The 23,763-nt window shown below is 54.1% G+C and overlaps 1 protein-coding gene across 2 annotated transcripts in view; it reads left to right on the forward strand.

Annotated features, from left to right (window-relative positions):
• LOC110486273 (tudor domain-containing protein 5) overlaps window positions 1-23,763 on the forward strand; it is a 53,784-nt gene that overhangs the window by 12,001 nt on the left and 18,020 nt on the right. For both annotated transcript variants that reach the window (XM_036947346.2, XM_036947319.2), the window contains exons 14-15: window positions 11,622-11,717; window positions 12,149-12,316. In XM_036947346.2, coding sequence (XP_036803241.1) covers window positions 11,622-11,717; window positions 12,149-12,316 — 264 coding nt within the window. The remainder of the gene's footprint in view (window positions 1-11,621; window positions 11,718-12,148; window positions 12,317-23,763) is intronic.

The raw sequence follows: 23,763 nt of genomic DNA on the forward strand, positions 1-23,763 counted from the left end.
AGCAGTAGTAGTAGCAGCCCCAGCGTTAGTAGTAGCAGCCCCAGCGTTAGTAGCAGCAGCCCCAGCGCTAGTAGTAGCAGCCCCAGCGTTAGTAGCAGCAGTAGTAGTAGCAGCCCCAGCATTAGTAGTAGCAGCCCCAGCTTTAGTAGCAGCAGTAGTAGTAGTAGCAGCCCCCGTGTTAGTAGCAGCAGTAGTAGTAGCAGCCCCAGCGTTAGTAGTAGCAGCCCCAGCGTTAGTAGCAGCAGTAGTAGTAGCAGCCCCAGCGTTAGTAGCAGCAGTAGTAGTAGCAGCCCCAGCATTAGTAGTAGCAGCCCCAGCTTTAGTAGCAGCAGTAGTAGCAGTAGTAGTAGTAGCAGCCCCCGTGTTAGTAGTAGCAGTAGTAGCAGCCCCAGCTTTAGTAGCAGCAGTAGTAGTAGTAGCAGCCCCAGCGTTAGTAGCAGCAGTAGTAGTAGCAGCCCCAGCGTTAGTAGCAGCAGTAGTAGTAGCATCCCCAGCTTTAGTAGCAGCAGTAGTAGTAGTAGCAGCCCCAGCGTTAGTAGCAGCAGTAGTAGTAGCAGCCCCAGCGTTAGTAGTAGCAGCCCCAGCGTTAGTAGCAGCAGTAGTAGTAGCAGCCCCAGCGTTAGTAGCAGCAGTAGTAGTAGCAGCCCCAGCGTTAGTAGCAGCAGTAGTAGTAGTAGCAGCCCCAGCGTTAGTAGCAGCAGTAGTAGTAGCAGCCCCAGCGTTAGTAGCAGCAGTAGTAGTAGCAGCCCCAGCGTTAGTAGCAGCAGTAGCAGCAGTAGTAGTAGCAGCCCCAGCGGTAGTAGCAGCAGCCCCAGCGGTAGTAGCAGCAGCCCCAGCGTTAGTAGCAGCAGCCCCAGCGTTAGTAGCAGCAGCCCCAGCGTTAGTAGCAGCAGCCCCAGCGTTAGTAGCAGCAGCCCCAGCGTTAGTAGCAGCAGCCCCAGCGTTAGTAGCAGCAGCCCCAGCGTTAGTAGCAGCAGCCCCAGCGTTAGTAGCAGCAGCCCCAGCGTTAGTAGCAGCAGCCCCAGCGTTAGTAGAAGCAGTAGTAGTAGCAGCCCCAGCGTCAGTAGTTATTAGTAGTAGTAGCAGCCCCAGCGTTAGTAGTTATTAGTAGTAGTAGAAGCCCCAGCGTTAGTAGCAGCAGTAGTAGTAGCACCATCTTTAGTAGCAGCCGTAGTAGTAGAAGCCCCAGCGTTAGTAGCAGCAGTAGTAGTAGCGCCATCTTTAGTGCAGCAGTAGTAGTAGAAGCCCCAGCGTTAGTAGCAGCAGTAGTAGTAGCGCCATCTTTAGTAGCAGCAGTAGTAGTAGAAGCCCCAGCGTTAGTAGCAGCAGTAGTAGTAGCGCCATCTTTAGTAGCAGCAGTAGTAGTAGCAGCCCCAGCGTTAGTAGTTAGGACTGGCGGCCCCAGCGTTAGTAGTTAGGACTGGCGGCCCCAGCGTTAGTAGTTAGTAGCGGCGGCCCCAGCGTTAGTAGCGGCGGCCCCAGCGTTAGTAGCAGCAGTAGTAGTAGCAGCCCCAGCGTTAGTAGTTATTAGTAGTAGTAGCTGCCCCAGCGTTAGTAGCAGCAGCCCCAGCGTTAGTAGTTATTAGTAGTAGTAGCTGCCCCAGCGTTAGTAGCAGCAGCCCCAGCGTTAGTAGTTATTAGTAGTAGTAGCAGCCCCAGCGTTAGTAGTTATTAGTAGTAGTAGCAGCCCCAGCGTTAGTAGTTATTAGTAGTAGTAGCAGCCCCAGCGTTAGTAGTTAGTAGTAGCAGCCCCAGCGTTAGTAGTTAGTACTGGCGGCCCCAGCGTTAGTAGTTAGTACTGGCGGCCCCAGCGTTAGTAGTTAGTTGTAGCGGCGGCCCCAGCGTTAGTAGTTAGTTGTAGCGGCGGCCCCAGCGTTAGTAGCGGCGGCCCCAGCGTTAGTAGTTAGTAGTGGCGGCCCCAGCGTTAGTAGTTAGTAGTGGCGGCCCCAGCGTTAGTAGTTAGTAGCGGCGGCCCCAGCGTTAGTAGTTAGTAGCGGCGGCCCCAGCGTTAGTAGTTAGTAGCGGCGGCCCCAGCGTTAGTAGTTAGTAGCGGCGGCCCCAGCGTTAGTAGTTAGTAGCGGCGGCCCCAGCGTTTGTAGTTAGTAGCGGCGGCCCCAGCGTTAGTAGTTAGTAGCGGCGGCCCCAGCGTTAGTAGTTAGTAGCGGCGGCCCCAGCGTTAGTAGTTAGTAGCGGCGGCACCAGCGTTAGTAGTTAGTAGCGGCGGCCCCAGCGTTAGTAGTTAGTAGCGGCGGCCCCAGCGTTAGGAGATGGGGAGAGAGAGAGAACCAAGGAGGCCCTTGAATCAGTTATAGAACCCATTGCCCTTTATGGTTGTCACCAACCAAGAATACACAAAATGGGACAAACACCAAATTGAGATTCTGCAGAAATATCCTCTGTGTACAACGTAAAACACCAAATAATGAATCCAGAGCAGAATTAGGCCGATACCCGCTAATTATCGAAATCCAGAAAAAAGCCGTTCAATTCTACAACCACCTAAAAGGAAGCGATTCCCAAACCTTCCATAACAAAGCCATCACCTACAGAGAAATTACCCTGGAGAAGAGTCCCCTAAGCAAGCTGGTCCTGGGGCTCTTTTCACAAACACAAACAGACCACACAGAGCCCCAGGACAGCAACACAATTAGACCCAACCAAATCATGAGAAAACAAAAAGATAATTATTTCTAATGTGTCAAGTAATTAGCAAAAAAACAGAGCAAACTAGAATGCTATTTGGCCCTAAACAGAATACCTGACCACTGTGACTGACCCAAACTTAAAGAAAGCTTTTACTATGTACAGACCCAGTGAGCATAGCTTTGCTATTGAGAAAGGCCGCCGTAGGCAGACCCTCTGAAGAAAAAAGAGGCTGTGTGCACACTGCCCACAAAATGAGGTGGAAACTGAGCTGCACTTCCTAACCTCCTGCCAAAATAATGACCATATTGGAGACACACATTTCCCTCAGATTACATAGACAGTAATGCGTCTGTGTGCAGCTGGTGAGATGAGTCAGGCAGAAATGAGTAATGAAAGCAATTTTACTCAAATACACTGCTCAAAAAAAATAAAGGGAACACTTAAACAACACAATGTAACTCCAAGTCAATCACACTTCTGTGAAATCAAACTGTCCACTTAGGAAGCAACACTGATTGACAATACATTTCACATGCTGTTGTGCAAATGGAATAGACAACAGGTGGAAATTATAGGCAATTAGCAAGACACCCCCAATAAAGGAGTGGTTCTGCAGGTGGGGACCACAGACCACTTCTCAGTTCCTATGCTTCCTGGCTGATGTTTTGGTCACTTTTGAATGCTGGCGGTGCTTTCACTCTAGTGGTCGCATGAGACGGAGTCTACAACCCACACAAGTCAGGTAGTGCAGCTCATCCAGGATGGGACATCAATGCGAGCTCTGGCAAGAAGGTTTGCTGTGTCTGTCAGCGTAGTGTCCAGAGCATGGAGGCGCTACCAGGAGACAGGCCAGTACATCAGGAGACGTGGAGGAGGCCGTAGGAGGGCAACAACCCAGCAGCAGGACCGCTACCTCCGCCTTTGTGCAAGGAGAAGCAGGAGGAGCACTGCCAGAGCCCTCCAAAATGACCTCCAGCAGGCCACAAAAGTGCATGTGTCTGCTCAAGCGGTCAGAAACAGACTCCATGAGGGTGGTATTAGGGCCCGATGTCCACAGGTGGGGGTTGTGCTTACAGCCCAACTCCGTGCAGGACGTTTGGCATTTGCCAGAGAACACCAAGATTGGCAAATTCGCCACTGGCGCCCTGTGCTCTTCACAGATGAAAGCAGGTTCACACTGAGCACATGTGACAGTCTGGAGATGCCGTGGAGAACGTTCTGCTGCCTGCAACATCCTCCAGAATGACCTGTTTGGCGGTGGGTCAGTCATGGTGTGGGGTGGCATTTCTTTGGGGGGGCCGCACAGCCCTCCATGTGCTCGCCAGAGGTAGCCTGACTGCCATTAGGTACCGAGATGAGATCCTCAGACCCCTTGTGAGACCATATGCTGATGCGGTTGGCCCTGGGTTCCTCCTAGTGCAAGACAATGCTAGACCTCATGTGTCTGGAGTGTGTTAGCAGTTCCTGCAAGAGGAAGGCATTGATGCTATGGACTGTCCCGCCCGTTCCCCAGACCTGAATCCAATTGAGCACATCTGGGACATCATGTCTCGCTCCGTCCACCAATGCCACGTTGCACCACAGACTGTCCAGGAGTTGGCGGATGCTTTAGTCCAGGTCTGGGAGGAGATCCCTCAGGAGTCCATCTGCCACCTCATCAGGAGCATGCCCAGGCGTTGTAGGGAGGTTATACAGGCACGTGAAGGCCACACACACTACTGAGCCTTATTTTGACTTTTTTTTAAAAATTGAATTTACATTAGTTGGATCAGCCTGTAGTGTGGTTTTCCACTTTAATTTTGAGTGTGACTCCAAATCCAGACCTCCATGGGTTGATAAATTTGATTTCCATTGATAATTTTTGTGATTTTGTTGTCAGCACATTCAACTATGTAAAGAAAAAAGTATTTAATAAGAATATTTCATTCAGATCTAGGGTGTTATTTTAGTGTTCCCTTTATTTTTTTGAGCAGTGTATATCACAATACACGTTGTGTATTGCCACAAAGGCCACAAGCCCACAAATACGGACCACAATACAATAAACAATTACTCACAAACAAACATGGGGGAACAGAGGGTGAAATAACGATCAAGTAATTTCGGGATTGAAACCAGGTGTGTAAGACAAAGGCGAAACAAGGAGAGGGACCGACTTCAGTGGAAGTCGTGACAGTCGACTCCAGCAATGCACCGACACAGACCTAGGGACGAGGCGCAGGGCGATCCGAATGGAGACGGTGGAACTCCCGCAGCAACGAAAAGTCCAAGACGTCCTCCACCGGCACTCAGCATCTCCTCTGGACCGTACCCCTCCACGAGGTAATGAAGGCCCCTCGCCCGTCGCCTCGAGCCCAGGATGGCTCTAACAGCATACGCCGGGGCCTCCTCAATGTCCAGAGGGGGTGGAGGGACCTCCCGCACCTCAGACTCCTGGAGTGGACCTGCCACTACCGGCCTGAGGAGAGACACATGGTGCAAGGGATTAATACGGTAATCTGAGGGAAGCTGTAACCTGTAACATACCTTGTTCAGTCTCCTCAGGACTTTGAATGGCCCCACAAACCGCGGACCCAGCTTCCGGCAGGGCAGGCGAAGGGGCAGGTTTCGGGTCGAGAGCCAGACCCGGTCCCCCGGGGGGGGGGAGTGTGCTCTGTGCGTAACGTCTGGTCAATGTCCGCGTCCAGCTCCACACCACCGATGCCACCAGGCAAGAGGCCGGAGGTATGGGAGTGTGATCCATGGACCGCTCCTCTGTGTCATACATCCGGGAAAGTGCGTCTGCCTTAGCGTTCTGGTAACCTGATCTGTAGGACAGAGTGAAAACAAAACGTATAAAGAACATGCCCCACCTTGCCTGGCAAGGGTTCAGTCTCCTCGCCGCTCGGATGTACTCCAGATTGCAGTGGTCATTCCAGATGAGATAAGGGTGTTTAGCCCCCTCAAGTCTATGTCTCCACGCCTTCAGAGCCTTGACAACAGCCAACCGCTCTCGGTCCCCCACATCATAGTTTCGCTTTGGTGGCGTGCCCGAGAGCTGAGAGAGCATGGCTCCTATCCCAGCCTCGGACGCGTCCACCTCCACTATACACGCCAAAGAGGGATCCAGATGAGCCAGCACGGGAGCCAAGGTAAACGGAGCCTTCAGGTGACCAAAAGCCCTGTCCGCCTCAGCCTACCACTGCAGTAGCAGCGGTCCCCCCTTCAGCACTGAGTTAATGGGAGCCGCTACCTGACCAAAACCCCAGATAAACCTCCGGTAGTAGTTGGCAAACCCTAGAAACCGCTGCACTTCCTTTACCGTGGTGGGACTCGACCAATTACGCACCGCTGAAATGCAGTCACACTCCATCTCCACCCCTGAAGTGGAAATGCGGTACCCTAGGAAGGAGACGGACTGTTGGAAGAACAGACATTTCTCAACCTTGACGTACAGGTCATGCTCCAACAGTCGACCAAGCACCCTGCGCAGCAGGGACACATGCTCGGCGCGTGTAGCGGAGTATATCAGAATGTTGTCGATATACACCACCACACCCTGCAGGTTCCTGTGCAGGTCCCAGAAAATCTCTTCAACAAAGGAATGGAAGATTGATGGAGCATTCATCAACCCGTACGGCATGATGGGGTACTCATAGTGCCCTGAGGTGGTACTAAATGCCGTCTTCCAGTCGTCCCCCTCCCGGATACGCACCAGGTTGTATGCGCTCCTGAGATCCAATTTTGTGGAGAAGCACGCCCGTGCATTGACTTGATCGCACTGGCGATGAGAGGCAGCGGGTAGCTGTACCTCACTGTGATCTGATTGATACCTCGATAGTTAATACACGGGCGCAGACCTCCATCCTTCTTCACAAAAAAAGAAACTCGAGGAGGCAGGTGAAGTGGAGGGCCAACTGTATCCCTGCCCCAGGGATTCGGAGACATATGTTTCCATAGCCGCCATCTCCTCCTGTGACAGAGGATACACATGACTCCTGGGAAGTGCTGCGTCTACCAGGAGATTTATCGCACAATCCCACCGGCGATGGGGTGGTAATTGAGTCGCCGCCTTCTTACAGAAGGCGAGAGTCAAATCGGCATATTCTGAGGGGAAGCGCACGGTGGAGACCTGGTCTGGACTTTCCACCGTAGTTGCACCGACGGAAACTCCTATACACCTCCCTGACCACTCTCGTGACCACCCCTTGAGAGCCCTATGTTTTCACGAAATAGTGGGGTCATGACAGGCCAACCAGGGTAGGCCCAGCACCATGGGAAACGCAGAAGAATCAATAAGGAAGAGACTGATTCTCTCCTTGTGACCCTCCTGCGTAACCATACTTAGTGGAGCGGTCGCCTCCCTAATCAGCCCTGACCCTAATGGTCGACTATCTAGGGCATGCACAGGGAAGGGTATATCCACAGGAACAAGGGGAATCCCTAAACTATGAGCAAATGAACGGTCAATAAAATTCCCAGCTGCGCCTGAATCTACGAGCGCCTTATGCTGGGAATGCGGGGAAAACTCAGGAAATTTAATAAACACATACATGTGAGCAACAGGGGGCTCTGGGTGAGCCTGGTGCCGACTCACCTGGGGTGACACGATAGTGCCCTGCCTGCTGCCTCGACTCCCTGAGGAACCTCCCCAGCACCGACCAGCAGTGTGCCCTCTGCGGCCACAGATGGTGCAGGGAATGGCCCCTCCTCCGGTCGCCCTAAGCGCAGCACCTCCCAGCTTCATGGGCGTCGGAGCGGAGGGGATGGAACTGACAGGCCCCGATCTGGACGTCCGCGGGCAGCCAGCAGGTTGTCCAGCCGGATGGTCAGATCCACCAGCTGGTCCAACATGAGGGTGGTGTCTCGGCTGGCCAACAGCCGACGAACGTCCTCGCGCAGACTGCACCGGTAGTGATTGATCAGGGCCCTGTCGTTCCATCCCGCGCTGGTGGCCAGGGTCCGGAAGTCCCAAGCGAAATCCTGTGCGCTCCTCGTCCCCTGCTTCAGGTGGAACAGACGTTCACCCGCCGCTCGACCCTCAGGCGGGTGGTTGAAATCTGCCCAAAGCAGCGGGTGAACTTAGCGTAATTGTCCAACGCCGTTTCTCCTTCACTCCATACGGTGTTGGCCCACACCAGGGCTTTGCCTGAGAGGCAGGCGACGAGGGCGGACACGCTCTTACGTCCCGAAGGAGCCGGGTGGATGGTCGCCAGGTAGCGCTCCAGCTGGAGTAGGAACCCCTGGCATCCGGCAGCTGTCCCATCATACTCCCACGGGAGAGCGAGCCGAATCCCACTGGGACCGGGTGAAGGAGGGGTGGACAGTGTGGCCTGCTGTAGTGGGGCTGGTGGAGGACCTCCTCCTCTCTCGCAACGATCCATCGTCTGCAGCACCCGATCCATGGCGTTGCTCAGACATTGCAATATGGTCGCGTGCTGCTGGACGCGCTCCTCTACCGCCACAGGGAGGGCGTCTGGTCCTGCTGACTCCATTCGGTGGTGAGTAATTCTGTAATGCGTCTGTGTGTAGCTGGTGAGATAAGTCAGGCGCAGGACCGCAGATATGAGTAATGAAAGCAATTTTACTCAAATATATCACAATACACGTCGTATAAATACAAGGCCACAAATACGGACCGCAATACAATAAACAATTACTCACAAACAAACATGGGGGAACAGAGGGTTAAATAATTAACAAGTAATTGGGGGATTGAAACCAGGTGTGTAAGACAAAGACAAAACAAATGGAAAATGGATCGGCGATGGCTAAAAGGCCGGTAATTTTGACCGCCGAACACCGCCCGAACAAGGAGAGGGACCGACTTCGGCGGAAGTCGTGACACAGACCCACACAGAATTAGAAAACAAATCCAATTTTGATATACGCCTTTATCTATTGGGTGAAATTCCACTGTGCAATCACAGCAGCAAGATTTGTGACCTGTTGCCACAAGAAAAGGTCAACCAGTGAAGAACAAACACCATTGTAAATACAACCCATATTTGTTTTCCTGTTTGTACTTTAACCATTTGTACATCGTTACAACACTGTGTATATATACATAATATGACATTTCAAATGTCTTTTGGAACTTCTGTGAGTGTAATGTTTATTTTTGTTTATTTCACTTTTGTTTATCTACTTCACTTGCTTTGGCAATGTTAACATATGTTTCCCATGCCAATAAAGCCCCTTGAATTGAATTGAGGGGGAGGCAGAGAGAGAGGGAGGGGGGCAGGGTGAGAGAGAGAGAGGATGAGGGAGAGGGTGGGGGAGAGACGGCTACAGTCGTTCTGCTGAAACGGGAAAGGGATGAATTGCAGTGTTCCGTCAGGACTGCTTTCTGTGGGGATGCAAGAGGGAGCGAGAGCATCATCCACCCATTATGAAAACTACTGTGGAGGTCTGAGGCCTGGCTGGGGGCTTCTTAACAGCCTTGTCCTGTGTGGAGGACTGAGGCCTGGCTGGGGGCTTCTTAACAGCCTTGTCCTGTGTGGAGGTCTGAGGCCTGGCTGGGGGCTTCTTAACAGCCTTGTTCTGTGTGGAGGTCTGAGGCCTGGCTGGGGGCTTCTTAACAGCCTTGTCCTGTGTGGAGGCCTGGCTGGGGGCTTCTTAACAGCCTTGGCCTGTGTGAAGGCCTGGCTGGGGGCTTCTTAACAGCCTTGTCCTGTGTGGAGGTCTGAGGCCTGGCTGGAGGCTTCTTAACAGCCTTGTCCTGTGTGGAGGCCTGGCTGGAGGCTTCTTAACAGACTTGTCCTGTGTGGAGGTCTGAGGCCTGGCTGGGGGCTTCTTAACAGCCTTGTCCTGTGTGTAGGTCTGAGGCCTGGCTGGAGGCTTCTTAACAGCCTTGTCCTGTGTGGAGGCCTGGCTGGGGGCTTCTTAACAGCCTTGTCCTGTGTGGAGGCCTGGCTGGGGGCTTCTTAACAGCCTTGTCCTGTGTGGAGGCCTGGCTGGGGCTTCTTAACAGCCTTGTCCTGTGTGGAGGCCTGGCTGGGGGCTTCTTAACAGCCTTGTCCTGTGTGGAGGCCTGGCTGGGGGCTTCTTAACAGCCTTGTCCTGTGTGGAGGCCTGGCTGGGGCTTCTTAACAGCCTTGTCCTGTGTGGAGGCCTGGCTGGGGGCTTCTTAACAGCCTTGTCCTGTGTGGAGGCCTGGCTGGGGGCTTCTTAACAGCCTTGTCTTGTGTGGAGGTCTGAGGCCTGGCCGGAGGCTTCTTAACAGCCTTGAACAGATCACTGATCTGACACAACAGGGTTCAGCAAAAGCCTTTAAATATAATCCTTGTTTATACTGAGTATACCAAACATTAGGAATACCTTCCTAATATTGAGTTACACCCACCCCCCCCCCCCCCCCCCCCCCTTCCTTTTTGCACTCAGAACAGCCTCAATTCATCAGGGCATGGATTCTACAAGGTGTCAAAAGCGTTCCACAAGGATGCTGTTCCTTGTGGACTACAATACAATGCTTCCCACAGTTGTCAAGTTGGCTGGATGTCCTTTAGGTGGTGGACCATTCTTGATGCACACGGGAAACTGTTGAGTGTGAAAAACCCAGCAGCGTTGCAGTTCTTGACACAAACCGGTGCGCCTGGCACCTACTACCAAATCCCGTTCAAAGGCACTTAAATATTTTGTCTTGCACATTCACCAGCTTTATGGCACACATACACAATCCATGTCAGGGTATATGCAACAGTTTGGGCAGCCTGGCTCATTGTGAACTAATTTGCCAGAATTGTACGTAATTATGACATAACATTGAAGGTTGTGCAATGTAACAAGAATATTTAGACTTAGGGATGCCACCCGTTAGATAAAATACAGAACGGTTCCGTATTTCACTGAAATAATAAACGTTTTCGAAATGATAGTTTCCGGATTCGACCATATTAATGACCCAAGGCTCGTATTTCTGTGTGTTATGTTAGACTTAAGTCTATGATTTGATAGAGCAGTCTGAGTGATGGTAGGCAGCAGCATGCTCGTAAGCATTCATTCAAACAGCACTTTCATGCGTTTTGCCAGCAGCTCTTCGCAAGCACAGCGCTGTTTATGACAAGCCTATCAGCCTAATGGCTGGTGTAACCGATGTGAAATGGCTAGCTAGTTAGCGGGATGCACGCTAATAGCGTTTCAAACGTCACTCGCTCTGAGACCTAGAGTAGTTATTCCCCTTGCTCTGCAAGGGCCGCCTGATTTTGTGGATTGATGGGTAACGCTGCTTCAAGTGTGGCTGTTGTCGATGTGTTCCTGGTTCGAGCCCAGGGAGGGGCGAGGAGGGGGACGGAAGCTATACTGTTACACTGGCAATACTATAGTGCCTATAAGAACATCCAATAGCCAAAGGTATATGAAATACAAATGGTATAGAGAGAAATAGTCTTATTAATACGATATTAACTACAACCTAAAACCTCTTACCTTGGAATATTGAAGTCTCATGTTAAAATGAACCACCAACTTTCATATGTTCTGAGCAAGTAACTCATTATTTATTTGAAGCTAAATTGATTTTATTGATGTATTATATTAAGTTAAAATAAGTGTTCATTCAGTATGGTTGTAATTGTCATTATTACAAATAAATACAAAATTGGCAGCGGCTCCAATAATCGGTATCGGCGTTGAAAAATCATAATCGGTCATATATATATATATATATATATATATATATATATATATATATATATATATATATATATATATATATATATATACACACAGTACATCACAAAAGTGAGTACACCCCTCACATTTTTGTAAATATTTGAGTATACCAATGTAGTGGTTAGAGCGTTGGACTAGTAACCGAAAGGTTGCAAGTTGAAATCCCAGAGCTGACAAGGTACAAATCTGTTGTTCTGCCCCTGAACAGGCAGTTAACCCACTGTTCCTAGGCCGTCATTGAAAATAAGAATTTGTTGTTAACGGACTTGCTGAGTTAAATAAAGGTGTAAAAAAAAAAAACTTTAATTGGATGTGTGTTTTAGACCCCTAACCTTGTGGGTGGGAACAAAACCAACAAAGAGGAAGTTCTGCCTGACCTCCCAGCACTGGAGTTCATCGAGGTCAACTCTACAACTCAGGTATGACCTTTGACCCCACAATTATCAGAACATAATTCTAGCATAGCCGAAAGAGGAAGCGAGACACCCCACTCGCTGTTTTTTTCCCTGGTTCAATGAACTAAGTAGACCAGACCCAGCTGGTATCTCATTGATCACTATTGGAGACTCACCCAGTTAAGTAGACCGGAACTGACAATGTTTTTATCAATGTAAATGGCCTGAGTGAACTATCTTAATTTATGCGCTATCTTTGGTTCTAGAACATGGTGACGTTATAAGACCTTGTTATAATGTGTGTAATTAGAGTGGTCCTATATATGTGTGCTGTCTCTCCAACTCCTATGGTCAATCGTGATGAGACTGCTCTAACAGACCTGGAACGAGGCTAATGTAGAATGGAACTGGGATTATAAAAGGAATGATCTAAGGTTGTGTGTTTGTTTCTCCAGGGGGGCCTGAATGCCAACCCGTTTGCAGCTCTGCAGAGTAAGGACCCACTGCTGCTGTGCTGTAGTGACTGGGACCAGGGCTGGACACCCAATGCCCCTGCCCCCACCCCTGCCCCAGAGGTGGTACAGCCCAAGGCAAACCTGGGTAACCATGGAGACACAGCTATGGTAAGGACAGAGGTCAGACTTTTGGCCTCAGAAAATACTGCATACTTTGTTTTAGGTTGTCAGACTGAAAAGAACAGTCCCAACTAGACTGTAATATTCTACCTGAGGTCCAGTTGTTTGCGTCGTTATCTGGCAACCTGCCTAACACCACTAAGCAGCTGGTAAGAACTAATTTCATTGGAAAGCAATTGCAGTCTGCAGTCTGACCTCCTGTTGTCGTGTTTGTTAGGCATTAGACCTCTGCCCCTGCACATCCTCCCTGGACGCACTGCATATTAAATGCATATTTAATTGTTTGTTAATTGGAAGAAAATGAGAACAATTCCTCCCCCCCAATGTTCTCATAAAAAGCCCTGTTTGTGCCAAATTCCTGCATGAGGAACTAAATAAAACACAAATTAAGAACTTTGAGAGAGGGCCGGGCGATATCGAGTGTTTTCGATATATTCAAGTTTGTTTTAGCGCGATGTGGAAAATGCCTGTATCGCAGGAATGGAGGTTCTGTTATAATGTAACTTTTTACAAATGCAGCATCCCACTGTCTCTTCTGTCAGCCCAACACGTGCACAGAGGTTATCCACCAATCACAACCTTTCACAAGTTGTAACCACGCCGGAGAGGTGCAGTGGTGGTAAGAGTTCCACCAACATGGAAAGTGAGGAAGCCAGCTCAGCCTCTCTGTGAGGATGAAAACATCCAATGTTTGTTCAGTAATATGGAAGTGGTTCGGGGTTAAGAGGTCTGATGTTCAGCAAACGAATGTCCTGTGCAAAATGTGTCGAAAGACAATTGCTACGAAAAGCAGCAGTACAACCAACCTCTTCCATCACCTGCAACTGAAACACAAGATGGAATGGGAGGAAAGCATGAGACTACACAATGCCGATTCCAGTCGCCCAATTCCCAAAACGTCTGCTAAAAGACAAACTACCATACCCGCAACTTCAAACATAATCCCTTATGACAAGAGAAGTTTGAGGTGGAAGTTCGATCTATGGTCGCGCAGAATGTTAGAGCCATACCTAAGTTTGACAGTCCACTACATAAATCAACCCTGGATATTGCAAAATGTCTGCCTCCAGACGTCTTACTTCCCTGATGATCATACGGGTGAAGTAATATCCCAGGGTCTCAATGACTCTCTGGCATCGTGGAAGATGAGTGAAGACCGACAGGTGTACATGACAACTGACAGCAGGAGCAACATGATAAAAGCATTGCACTTGAACATCTGGACCCGCCTGCAGTGCTTTGGGCACAGGCTTCACCTCGCCATCAGTAAGTGTGATGTTGGATAATTAAAGTGCATTTTAACCAAATTGATACATTTTCAATCAAAATGATTATATAAATTACATATTGAAATAGCTAGTGGTCAAACATTCCTAAACAATAGAATAGACGTGTGGGTGTGTTTATTTGTGGTGTTCATTTATTTTGCACAAATAGGCCTTGAGAATTATGTCTTGGCCTTTTAAAAATGTGTTTAGAGAAAAACAGGAAATGGAGAGATATATCATCCAAACCTCTAAAGAAAAGTGATATTACTATTAGCCTGTATTCCCCAGCTCCTTCCTGTATTTCCCCAGCTCCTTCCTGTATTTCCCCCAGCTCCTTCCTGTATTTCCCCCAGCTCCTGCCTGTATTTCCCCCCCAGCTCCTGCCTGTATTTCCCACCCAGCTCCTGCCTGTATTTCCCCCCCAGCTCCTGCCTGTATTTCCCCCCCAGCTCCTGCCTGTATTTCCCCCCAGCTCCTTCCTGTATTTCCCCCAGATCCTGCCTGTATTTCCCCCCAGCTCCTGCCTCCCAGCTCCTGCCTGTATTTCCCCCCAGCTCCTGCCTGTATTTCCCCCCCAGCTCCTGCCTGTATTTCCCCCCCAGCTCCTGCCTGTATTTCCCCCCCAGCTCCTGCCTGTATTTCCCCCCCAGCTCCTGCCTGTATTTCCCCCCCAGCTCCTTCCTGTATTTCCCCCAGCTCCTGCCTGTATTTCCCCCCAGCTCCAGCCTGTATTTCCCCCCCAGCTCCAGCCTGTATTTCCCCCCCAGCTCCTGCCTGTATTTCCCCCCCAGCTCCTGCCTGCATTTCCCCCCCAGCTCCTTCCTGTATTTCCCCCAGCTCCTGCCTGTATTTCCCCCCCAGCTCCTGCCTGTATTTCCTGCCTGTATTTCCTGCCTGTATTTTCCCAGCTCCTGCCTGTATTTTCCCCCCCAGCTCCTGCCTGTATTTTCCCCCAACTCCTGCCTGTATTTCCCCCCCATCTCCTGCCTGTATTTCCCCCCAGCTCCTGCCTGTATTTCCCCCCAGCTCCTGCCTGTATTTCCCCCCAGCTCCTGCCTGTATTTCCCCCAGCTCCTGCCTGTACTTCCCCCAGCTCCTGCCTGTATTTCCCCCAGCTCCTGCCTGTATTTCCCCCAGCTCCTGCCTGTATTTCCCCCAGCTCCTGCCTGTATTTCCCCCCAGCTCCTGCCTGTATTTCCCCCCATCTCCTGCCTGTATTTCCCCCCAGCTCCTGCCTGTATTTTCCCCAGCTCCTGCCTGTATTTCCCCCCAGCTCCTGCCTGTATTTCCACCCAGCTCCTGCCTGTTTTTCCCCCCAGCTCCTGCCTGTATTTCCCCCCCAGCTCCTGCCTGTATTTCCCCCAGCTCCTTCCTGTATTTCCCCCCAGCTCCTGCCTGTATTTCCCCCCAGCTCCTGCCTGTTTTTCCCCCCAGCTCCTGCCTGTAATTTCCCCCCCAGCTCCTGCCTGTATTTTCCCCCCAGCTCCTGCCTGTATTTTCCCCCCAGCTCCTGCCTGTATTTTCCCCCCAGCTCCTGCCTGTATTTTCCCCCCAGCTCCTGCCTGTATTTCCCCCCAGCTCCTGCCTGTATTTCCCCCCAGCTCCTGCCTGTATTTCCCCCCAGCTCCTGCCTGTATTTCCCCCCAGCTCCTGCCTGTATTTCCCCCCAGCTCCTGCCTGTATTTCCCCCCAGCTCCTGCCTGTATTTCCCCCCAGCTCCTGCCTGTATTTCCCCCCAGCTCCTGCCTGTATTTCCCCCCAGCTCCTGCCTGTATTTCCCCCCAGCTCCTGCCTGTATTTCCCCCCAGCTCCTGCCTGTATTTCCCCCCAGCTCCTGCCTGTATTTCCCCCCAGCTCCTGCCTGTATTTCCCCCCAGCTCCTGCCTGTATTTTCCCAGCTCCTGCCTGTATTTCCCCCCCAGCTCCTTCCTGTATTTCCCCCAGCTCCTGCCTGTATTTCCCCCCAGCTCCTGCCTGTATTTCCCCCCAGCTCCTGCCTGTATTTCCCCCCCAGCTCCTGCCTGTATTTCCCCCCCAGCTCCTGCCTGTATTTCCCCCCCAGCTCCAGCCTGTATTTCCCCCCCAGCTCCTGCCTGTATTTCCCCCCCAGCTCCTGCCTGTATTTCCCCCCCAGCTCCTTCCTGTATTTCCCCCAGCTCCTGCCTGTATTTCCCCCCCAGCTCCTGCCTGTTTTCCCCCAGCTCCTGCCTGTATTTCCCCCAGCTCCTGCCTGTATTTCCCCCAGCTCCTGCCTGTATTTCCCCCCAGCTCCTGCCTGTATTTCCCCCCATCTCCTGCCTGTATTTTCCCCCAGCTCCTGCCTGTATTTCCCCCAGCTCCTGCCTGTATTTCCCCCAGCTCCTGCCTGTATTTCCCCCCAGCTCCTGCCTGTATTTCCACCCAGCTCCTGCCTGTATTTCCACCCAGCTCCTGCCTGTTTTTCCCCCCAGCTCCTGCCTGTATTTCCCACCCAGCTCCTGCCTGTATTTCCCCCAGCTCCTTCCTGTATTTCCCCCCAGCTCCTGCCTGTATTTCCCCCCAGCTCCTGCCTGTTTTTCCCCCCAGATCCTGCCTGTATTTCCCCCCAGCTCCTGCCTGTTTTTCCCCCCAGCTCCTGCCTGTATTTCCCCCAGCTCCTTCCTGTATTTCCCCCCAGCTCCTTCCTGTATTTCCCCCCAGCTCCTTCCTGTATTTCCCCCCAGCTCCTGCCTGTATTTCCCCCCAGCTCCTGCCTGTATTTCCCCCCAGCTCCTGCCTGTATTTCCCCCCAGCTCCTGCCTGTATTTCCCCCCCAGCTTCTGCCTGTATTTCCCCGCAGCTCCTGCCTGTAATTTCCCCCCCAGCTCCTGCCTGTATTTTCCCCCCAGCTCCTGCCTGTATTTTCCCCCCAGCTCCTGCCTGTATTTTCCCCCCAGCTCCTGCCTGTATTTTCCCCCCAGCTCCTGCCTGTATTTCCCCCCAGCTCCTGCCTGTATTTCCCCCCAGCTCCTGCCTGTATTTCCCCCCAGCTCCTGCCTGTATTTCCCCCCAGCTCCTGCCTGTATTTCCCCCCAGCTCCTGCCTGTATTTCCCCCCCAGCACCTGCCTGTATTTCCCCCCCAGCTCCTGCCTGTATTTCCCCCCCAGCTCCTGCCTGTATTTTCCCCCCCAGCTCCTGCCTGTATTTCCCCCCAGCTCCTGCCTGTATTTCCCCCCAGCTCCTGCCTGTATTTCCCCCCAGCTCCTGCCTGTATTTCCCCCCAGCTCCTGCCTGTATTTCCCCCCAGCTCCTGCCTGTATTTCCCCCCAGCTCCTGCCTGTATTTCCCCCCAGCTCCTGCCTGTATTTCCCCCCAGCTCCTGCCTGTATTTCCCCCCAGCTCCTGCCTGTATTTCCCCCCAGCTCCTGCCTGTATTTCCCCCCAGCTCCTGCCTGTATTTCCCCCCAGCTCCTGCCTGTATTTCCCCCCAGCTCCTGCCTGTATTTCCCCCCAGCTCCTGCCTGTATTTCCCCCCAGCTCCTGCCTGTATTTCCCCCCCAGCTCCTGCCTGTATTTCCCCCCAGCTCCTGCCTGTATTTCCCCCCAGCTCCTGCCTGTATTTCCCCCCCAGCTCCTGCCTGTATTTCCCCCCAGCTCCTGCCTGTATTTTCACCCCAGCTCCTGCCTGTATTTCCCCCCAGCTCCTGCCTGTATTTCCCCCCAGCTCCTGCCTGTATTTCCCCCCAGCTCCTGCCTGTATTTCCCCCCAGCTCCTGCCTGTATTTTCCCCCCAACTCCTGCCTGTATTGTCCCCCCAGCTCCTGCCTGTATTTTCCCCCCAGCTCCTGCCTGTATTTTCCCCCAGCTCCTGCCTGTATTTTCCCCCCAGCTCCTGCCTGTATTTTCCCCCCAGCTCCTGCCTGTATTTCCCCCCAGCTCCTGCCTGTATTTTCCCCCCAGCTCCTGCCTGTATTTCCCCCCAGCTCCTGCCTGTATTTCCCCCCAGCTCCTTCCTGTATTTCCCCCCAGCTCCTGCCTGTATTTCCCCCCAGCTCCTGCCTGTATTTCCCCCCAGCTCCTGCCTGTATTTCCCCCCAGCTCCTGCCTGTATTTCCCCCCAGCTCCTTCCTGTATTTCCCCCCAGCTCCTTCCTGTATTTCCCCCCAGCTCCTGCCTGTATTTCCCCCCAGCTCCTGCCTGTATTTCCCCCCAGCTCCTGCCTGTATTTCCCCCCAGCTCCTGCCTGTATTTCCCCCCAGCTCCTGCCTGTGTTCCCCCCAGCTCCTGCCTGTGTTCCCCCCAGCTCCTGCCTGTATTCCCCCCAGCTCCTGCCTGTATTCCCCCCAGCTCCTGCCTGTATTTCCCCCCAGCTCCTGCCTGTATTTCCCCCCAGCTCCTGCCTGTATTTCCCCCCAGCTCCTGCCTGTATTTCCCCCCAGCTCCTGCCTGTATTTCCCCCCAGCTCCTGCCTGTATTTCCCCCCAGCTCCTGCCTGTATTTCCCCCCCAGCTCCTGCCTGTATTTCCCCCCCAGCTCCTGCCTGTATTTCCCCCCCAGCTCCTGCCTGTATTTCCCCCCCAGCTCCTGCCTGTATTTCCCCCCAGCTCCTGCCTGTATTTCCCCCCAGCTCCTGCCTGTATTTCCCCCCAGCTCCTGCCTGTATTTCCCCCCAGCTCCTGCCTGTATTTCCCCCCAGCTCCTGCCTGTATTTCCCCCAGCTCCTGCCTCTATTTCCCCCAGCTCCTGCCTGTGTTCCCCCCAGCTCCTGCCTGTATTCCCCCCAGCTCCTGCCTGTATTCCCCCCAGCTCCTGCCTGTATTCCCCCCAGCTCCTGCCTGTATTTCCCCCCAGCTCCTGCCTGTATTTCCCCCCAGCTCCTGCCTGTATTTCCCCCCAGCTCCTGCCTGTATTTCCCCCCAGCTCCTGCCTGTATTTCCCCCCAGCTCCTGCCTGTATTTCCCCCCAGCTCCTGCCTGTATTTCCCCCCCAGCTCCTGCCTGTATTTCCCCCCCAGCTCCTGCCTGTATTTCCCCCCCAGCTCCTGCCTGTATTTTCCCCCCAAGCTCCTGCCTGTATTTTCCCCCCAGCTCCTGCCTGTATTTCCCCCCAGCTCCTGCCTGTATTTCCCCCCAGCTCCTGCCTGTATTTCCCCCCAGCTCCTGCCTGTATTTCCCCCCCCAGCTCCTGCCTGTATTTTCCCCCCAGCTCCTGCCTGTATTTTCCCCCCAGCTCCTGCCTGTATTTTCCCCCCAGCTCCTGCCTGTATTTCCCCCCAGCTTTTCCCCCCAGCTCCTGCCTGTATTTCCCCCCAGCTCCTGCCTGTATTTCCCCCCAGCTCCTGCCTGTATTTCCCCCCCAGCTCCTGCCTGGATTTCCCCCAGCTCCTGCCTGTATTTTCCCCCCAGCTCCTGCCTGTATTCCCCCCCAGCTCCTGCCTGTATTTTCCCCCCAGCTCCTGCCTGTATTTTCCCCCAGCTCCTGCCTGTATTTTCCCCCCAGCTCCTGCCTGTATTTCCCCCCAGCTCCTGCCTGTATTTCCCCCCAGCTCCTGCCTGTATTTTCCCCCCAGCTCCTGCCTGTATTTCCCCCCAGCTCCTGCCTGTATTTCCCCCCAGCTCCTTCCTGTATTTCCCCCCAGCTCCTGCCTGTATTTCCCCCCAGCTCCTGCCTGTATTTCCCCCCAGCTCCTGCCTGTATTTCCCCCCAGCTCCTGCCTGTATTTCCCCCCAGCTCCTGCCTGTATTTCCCCCCAGCTCCTGCCTGTATTTCCCCCCAGCTCCTGCCTGTATTTCCCCCCAGCTCCTGCCTGTATTTCCCCCCAGCTCCTGCCTGTATTTCCCCCCAGCTCCTGCCTGTATTTCCCCCCAGCTCCTGCCTGTATTTCCCCCCAGCTCCTGCCTGTATTTTCCCAGCTCCTGCCTGTATTTCCCCCCCAGCTCCTTCCTGTATTTCCCCCAGCTCCTGCCTGTATTTCCCCCCAGCTCCTGCCTGTATTTCCCCCCAGCTCCTGCCTGTATTTCCCCCCCAGCTCCTGCCTGTATTTCCCCCCCAGCTCCTGCCTGTATTTCCCCCCCAGCTCCAGCCTGTATTTTCCCCCCAGCTCCTGCCTGTATTTCCCCCCCAGCTCCTGCCTGTATTTCCCCCCCAGCTCCTTCCTGTATTTCCCCCAGCTCCTGCCTGTATTTCCCCCCCAGCTCCTGCCTGTTTTCCCCCAGCTCCTGCCTGTATTTCCCCCAGCTCCTGCCTGTATTTCCCCCAGCTCCTGCCTGTATTTCCCCCCAGCTCCTGCCTGTATTTCCCCCCATCTCCTGCCTGTATTTTCCCCCAGCTCCTGCCTGTATTTCCCCCAGCTCCTGCCTGTATTTCCCCCAGCTCCTGCCTGTATTTCCCCCCAGCTCCTGCCTGTATTTCCACCCAGCTCCTGCCTGTATTTCCACCCAGCTCCTGCCTGTTTTTCCCCCCAGCTCCTGCCTGTATTTCCCACCCAGCTCCTGCCTGTATTTCCCCCAGCTCCTTCCTGTATTTCCCCCCAGCTCCTGCCTGTATTTCCCCCCAGCTCCTGCCTGTTTTTCCCCCCAGATCCTGCCTGTATTTCCCCCCAGCTCCTGCCTGTTTTTCCCCCCAGCTCCTGCCTGTATTTCCCCCAGCTCCTTCCTGTATTTCCCCCCAGCTCCTTCCTGTATTTCCCCCCAGCTCCTGCCTGTATTTCCCCCCAGCTCCTGCCTGTATTTCCCCCCAGCTCCTGCCTGTATTTTCCCCCAACTCCTGCCTGTATTGTCCCCCCAGCTCCTGCCTGTATTTTCCCCCCAGCTCCTGCCTGTATTTTCCCCCAGCTCCTGCCTGTATTTTCCCCCCAGCTCCTGCCTGTATTTTCCCCCCAGCTCCTGCCTGTATTTCCCCCCAGCTCCTGCCTGTATTTTCCCCCCAGCTCCTGCCTGTATTTCCCCCCAGCTCCTGCCTGTATTTCCCCCCAGCTCCTTCCTGTATTTCCCCCCAGCTCCTGCCTGTATTTCCCCCCAGCTCCTGCCTGTATTTCCCCCCAGCTCCTGCCTGTATTTCCCCCCAGCTCCTGCCTGTATTTCCCCCCAGCTCCTGCCTGTATTTCCCCCCAGCTCCTTCCTGTATTTCCCCCCAGCTCCTGCCTGTATTTCCCCCCAGCTCCTGCCTGTATTTCCCCCCAGCTCCTGCCTGTATTTCCCCCCAGCTCCTGCCTGTATTTCCCCCAGCTCCTGCCTGTGTTCCCCCCAGCTCCTGCCTGTGTTCCCCCCAGCTCCTGCCTGTATTCCCCCCAGCTCCTGCCTGTATTCCCCCCAGCTCCTGCCTGTATTCCCCCCAGCTCCTGCCTGTATTCCCCCCAGCTCCTGCCTGTATTTCCCCCCAGCTCCTGCCTGTATTTCCCCCCAGCTCCTGCCTGTATTTCCCCCCAGCTCCTGCCTGTATTTCCCCCCAGCTCCTGCCTGTATTTCCCCCCAGCTCCTGCCTGTATTTCCCCCCCAGCTCCTGCCTGTATTTCCCCCCCAGCTCCTGCCTGTATTTCCCCCCCAGCTCCTGCCTGTATTTCCCCCCCAGCTCCTGCCTGTATTTCCCCCCCAGCTCCTGCCTGTATTTCCCCCCAGCTCCTGCCTGTATTTCCCCCCCAGCTCCTGCCTGTATTTCCCCCCCAGCTCCTGCCTGTATTTCCCCCCAGCTCCTGCCTGTATTTCCCCCCAGCTCCTGCCTGTATTTCCCCCCAGCTCCTGCCTGTATTTCCCCCAGCTCCTGCCTCTTTTTCCCCCAGCTCCTGCCTGTGTTCCCCCCAGCTCCTGCCTGTGTTCCCCCCAGCTCCTGCCTGTATTCCCCCCAGCTCCTGCCTGTATTCCCCCCAGCTCGTGCCTGTATTTCCCCCCCAGCTCCTGCCTGTATTTCCCCCCCAGCTCCTGCCTGTATTTTCCCCCCAGCTCCTGCCTGTATTTTCCCCCCAGCTCCTGCCTGTATTTCCCCCCAGCTCCTGCCTGTATTTCCCCCCAGCTCCTGCCTGTATTTCCCCCCAGCTCCTGCCTGTATTTCCCCCCCCAGCTCCTGCCTGTATTTTCCCCCCAGCTCCTGCCTGTATTTTCCCCCCAGCTCCTGCCTGTATTTTCCCCCCAGCTCCTGCCTGTATTTTCCCCCCAGCTCCTGCCTGTATTTCCCCCCAGCTTTTCCCCCCAGCTTTTCCCCCCAGCTCCTGCCTGTATTTCCCCCCAGCTCCTGCCTGTATTTCCCCCCCAGCTCCTGCCTGTATTTTCCCCCCAGCTCCTGCCTGGATTTCCCCCAGCTCCTGCCTGTATTTTCCCCCCAGCTCCTGCCTGTATTCCCCCCCAGCTCCTGCCTGTATTTTCCCCCCAGCTCCTGCCTGTATTTTCCCCCAGCTCCTGCCTGTATTTTCCCCCCAGCTCCTGCCTGTATTTCCCCCCAGCTCCTGCCTGTATTTCCCCCCAGCTCCTGCCTGTATTTTCCCCCCAGCTCCTGCCTGTATTTCCCCCCAGCTCCTGCCTGTATTTCCCCCCAGCTCCTTCCTGTATTTCCCCCCAGCTCCTGCCTGTATTTTCCCAGCTCCTGCCTGTATTTTCCCCCCAGCTCCTGCCTGTATTTTCCCCCCAGCTCCTGCCTGTATTTCCCCCCAGCTCCTGCCTGTATTTCCCCCCAGCTCCTGCCTGTATTTCCCCCCAGCTCCTGCCTGTATTTTCCCCCCAGCTCCTGCCTGTATTTCCCCCCAGCTCCTGCCTGTATTTCCCCCCAGCTCCTGCCTGTATTTCCCCCCAGCTCCTGCCTGTATTTTCCCCCCAGCTCCTGCCTGTATTTCCCCCCAGCTCCTGCCTGTATTTTCCCCCCAGCTCCTGCCTGTATTTCCCCCCAGCTCCTGCCTGTATTTTCCCCCCAGCTCCTGCCTGTATTTTCCCCCCAGCTCCTGCCTGTATTTCCCCCCAGCTTTTCCCCCCAGCTCCTGCCTGTATTTCCCTCCAGCTCCTGCCTGTATTTCCCCCCAGCTCCTGCCTGTATTTCCCCCCAGCTCCTGCCTGTATTTCCCCCCCAGCTCCTGCCTGTATTTTCCCCCCAGCTCCTGCCTGTATTTCCCCCCAGCTCCTGCCTGTATTTCCCCCCAGCTCCTGCCTGTATTTCCCCCCAGCTCCTGCCTGTATTTTCCCCCCAGCTCCTGCCTGTATTTTCCCCCCAGCTCCTGCCTGTATTTCCCCCCAGCTCCTGCCTGTATTTCCCCCCAGCTCCTGCCTGTATTTTCCCCCCAGCTCCTGCCTGTATTTCCCCCCAGCTTTTCCCCCCAGCTCCTGCCTGTATTTCCCCCAGCTCCTGCCTGTATTTTCCCCCCAGCTCCTGCCTGTATTCCCCCCCAGCTCCTGCCTGTATTTTCCCCCCAGCTCCTGCCTGTATTTTCCCCCAGCTCCTGCCTGTATTTTCCCCCCAGCTCCTGCCTGTATTTCCCCCCAGCTCCTGCCTGTATTTCCCCCCAGCTCCTGCCTGTATTTTCTCCCCAGCTCCTGCCTGTATTTCCCCCCAGCTCCTGCCTGTATTTCCCCCCAGCTCCTTCCTGTATTTCCCCCCAGCTCCTGCCTGTATTTTCCCAGCTCCTGCCTGTATTTTCCCCCCAGCTCCTGCCTGTATTTTCTCCCCAGCTCCTGCCTGTATTTCCCCCCAGCTCCTGCCTGTATTTCCCCCCAGCTCCTGCCTGTATTTCCCCCCAGCTCCTGCCTGTATTTTCCCCCAGCTCCTGCCTGTATTTTTCCCCCAGCTCCTGCCTGTATTTCCCCCCAGCTCCTGCCTGTATTTCCCCCCAGCTCCTGCCTGTATTTCCCCCCAGCTCCTGCCTGTATTTTCCCCCCAGCTCCTGCCTGTATTTCCCCCCAGCTCCTGCCTGTATTTTCCCCCCAGCTCCTGCCTGTATTTCCCCCCAGCTCCTGCCTGTATTTCCCCCCCCAGCTCCTGCCTGTATTTTCCCCCCAGCTCCTGCCTGTATTTTCCCCCCAGCTCCTGCCTGTATTTCCCCCCAGCTTTTCCCCCCAGCTCCTGCCTGTATTTCCCCCCAGCTCCTGCCTGTATTTCCCCCCAGCTCCTGCCTGTATTTCCCCCCAGCTCCTGCCTGTATTTCCCCCCCAGCTCCTGCCTGTATTTTCCCCCCAGCTCCTGCCTGTATTTCTCCCCAGCTCCTGCCTGTATTTCCCCCCAGCTCCTGCCTG

This window comes from Oncorhynchus mykiss, chromosome 1, assembly GCF_057628025.1.
Source record: "Oncorhynchus mykiss isolate SJ-2025 chromosome 1, ASM5762802v1, whole genome shotgun sequence".
In the NCBI taxonomy this organism is placed as follows: Eukaryota; Metazoa; Chordata; class Actinopteri; order Salmoniformes; family Salmonidae; genus Oncorhynchus; species Oncorhynchus mykiss.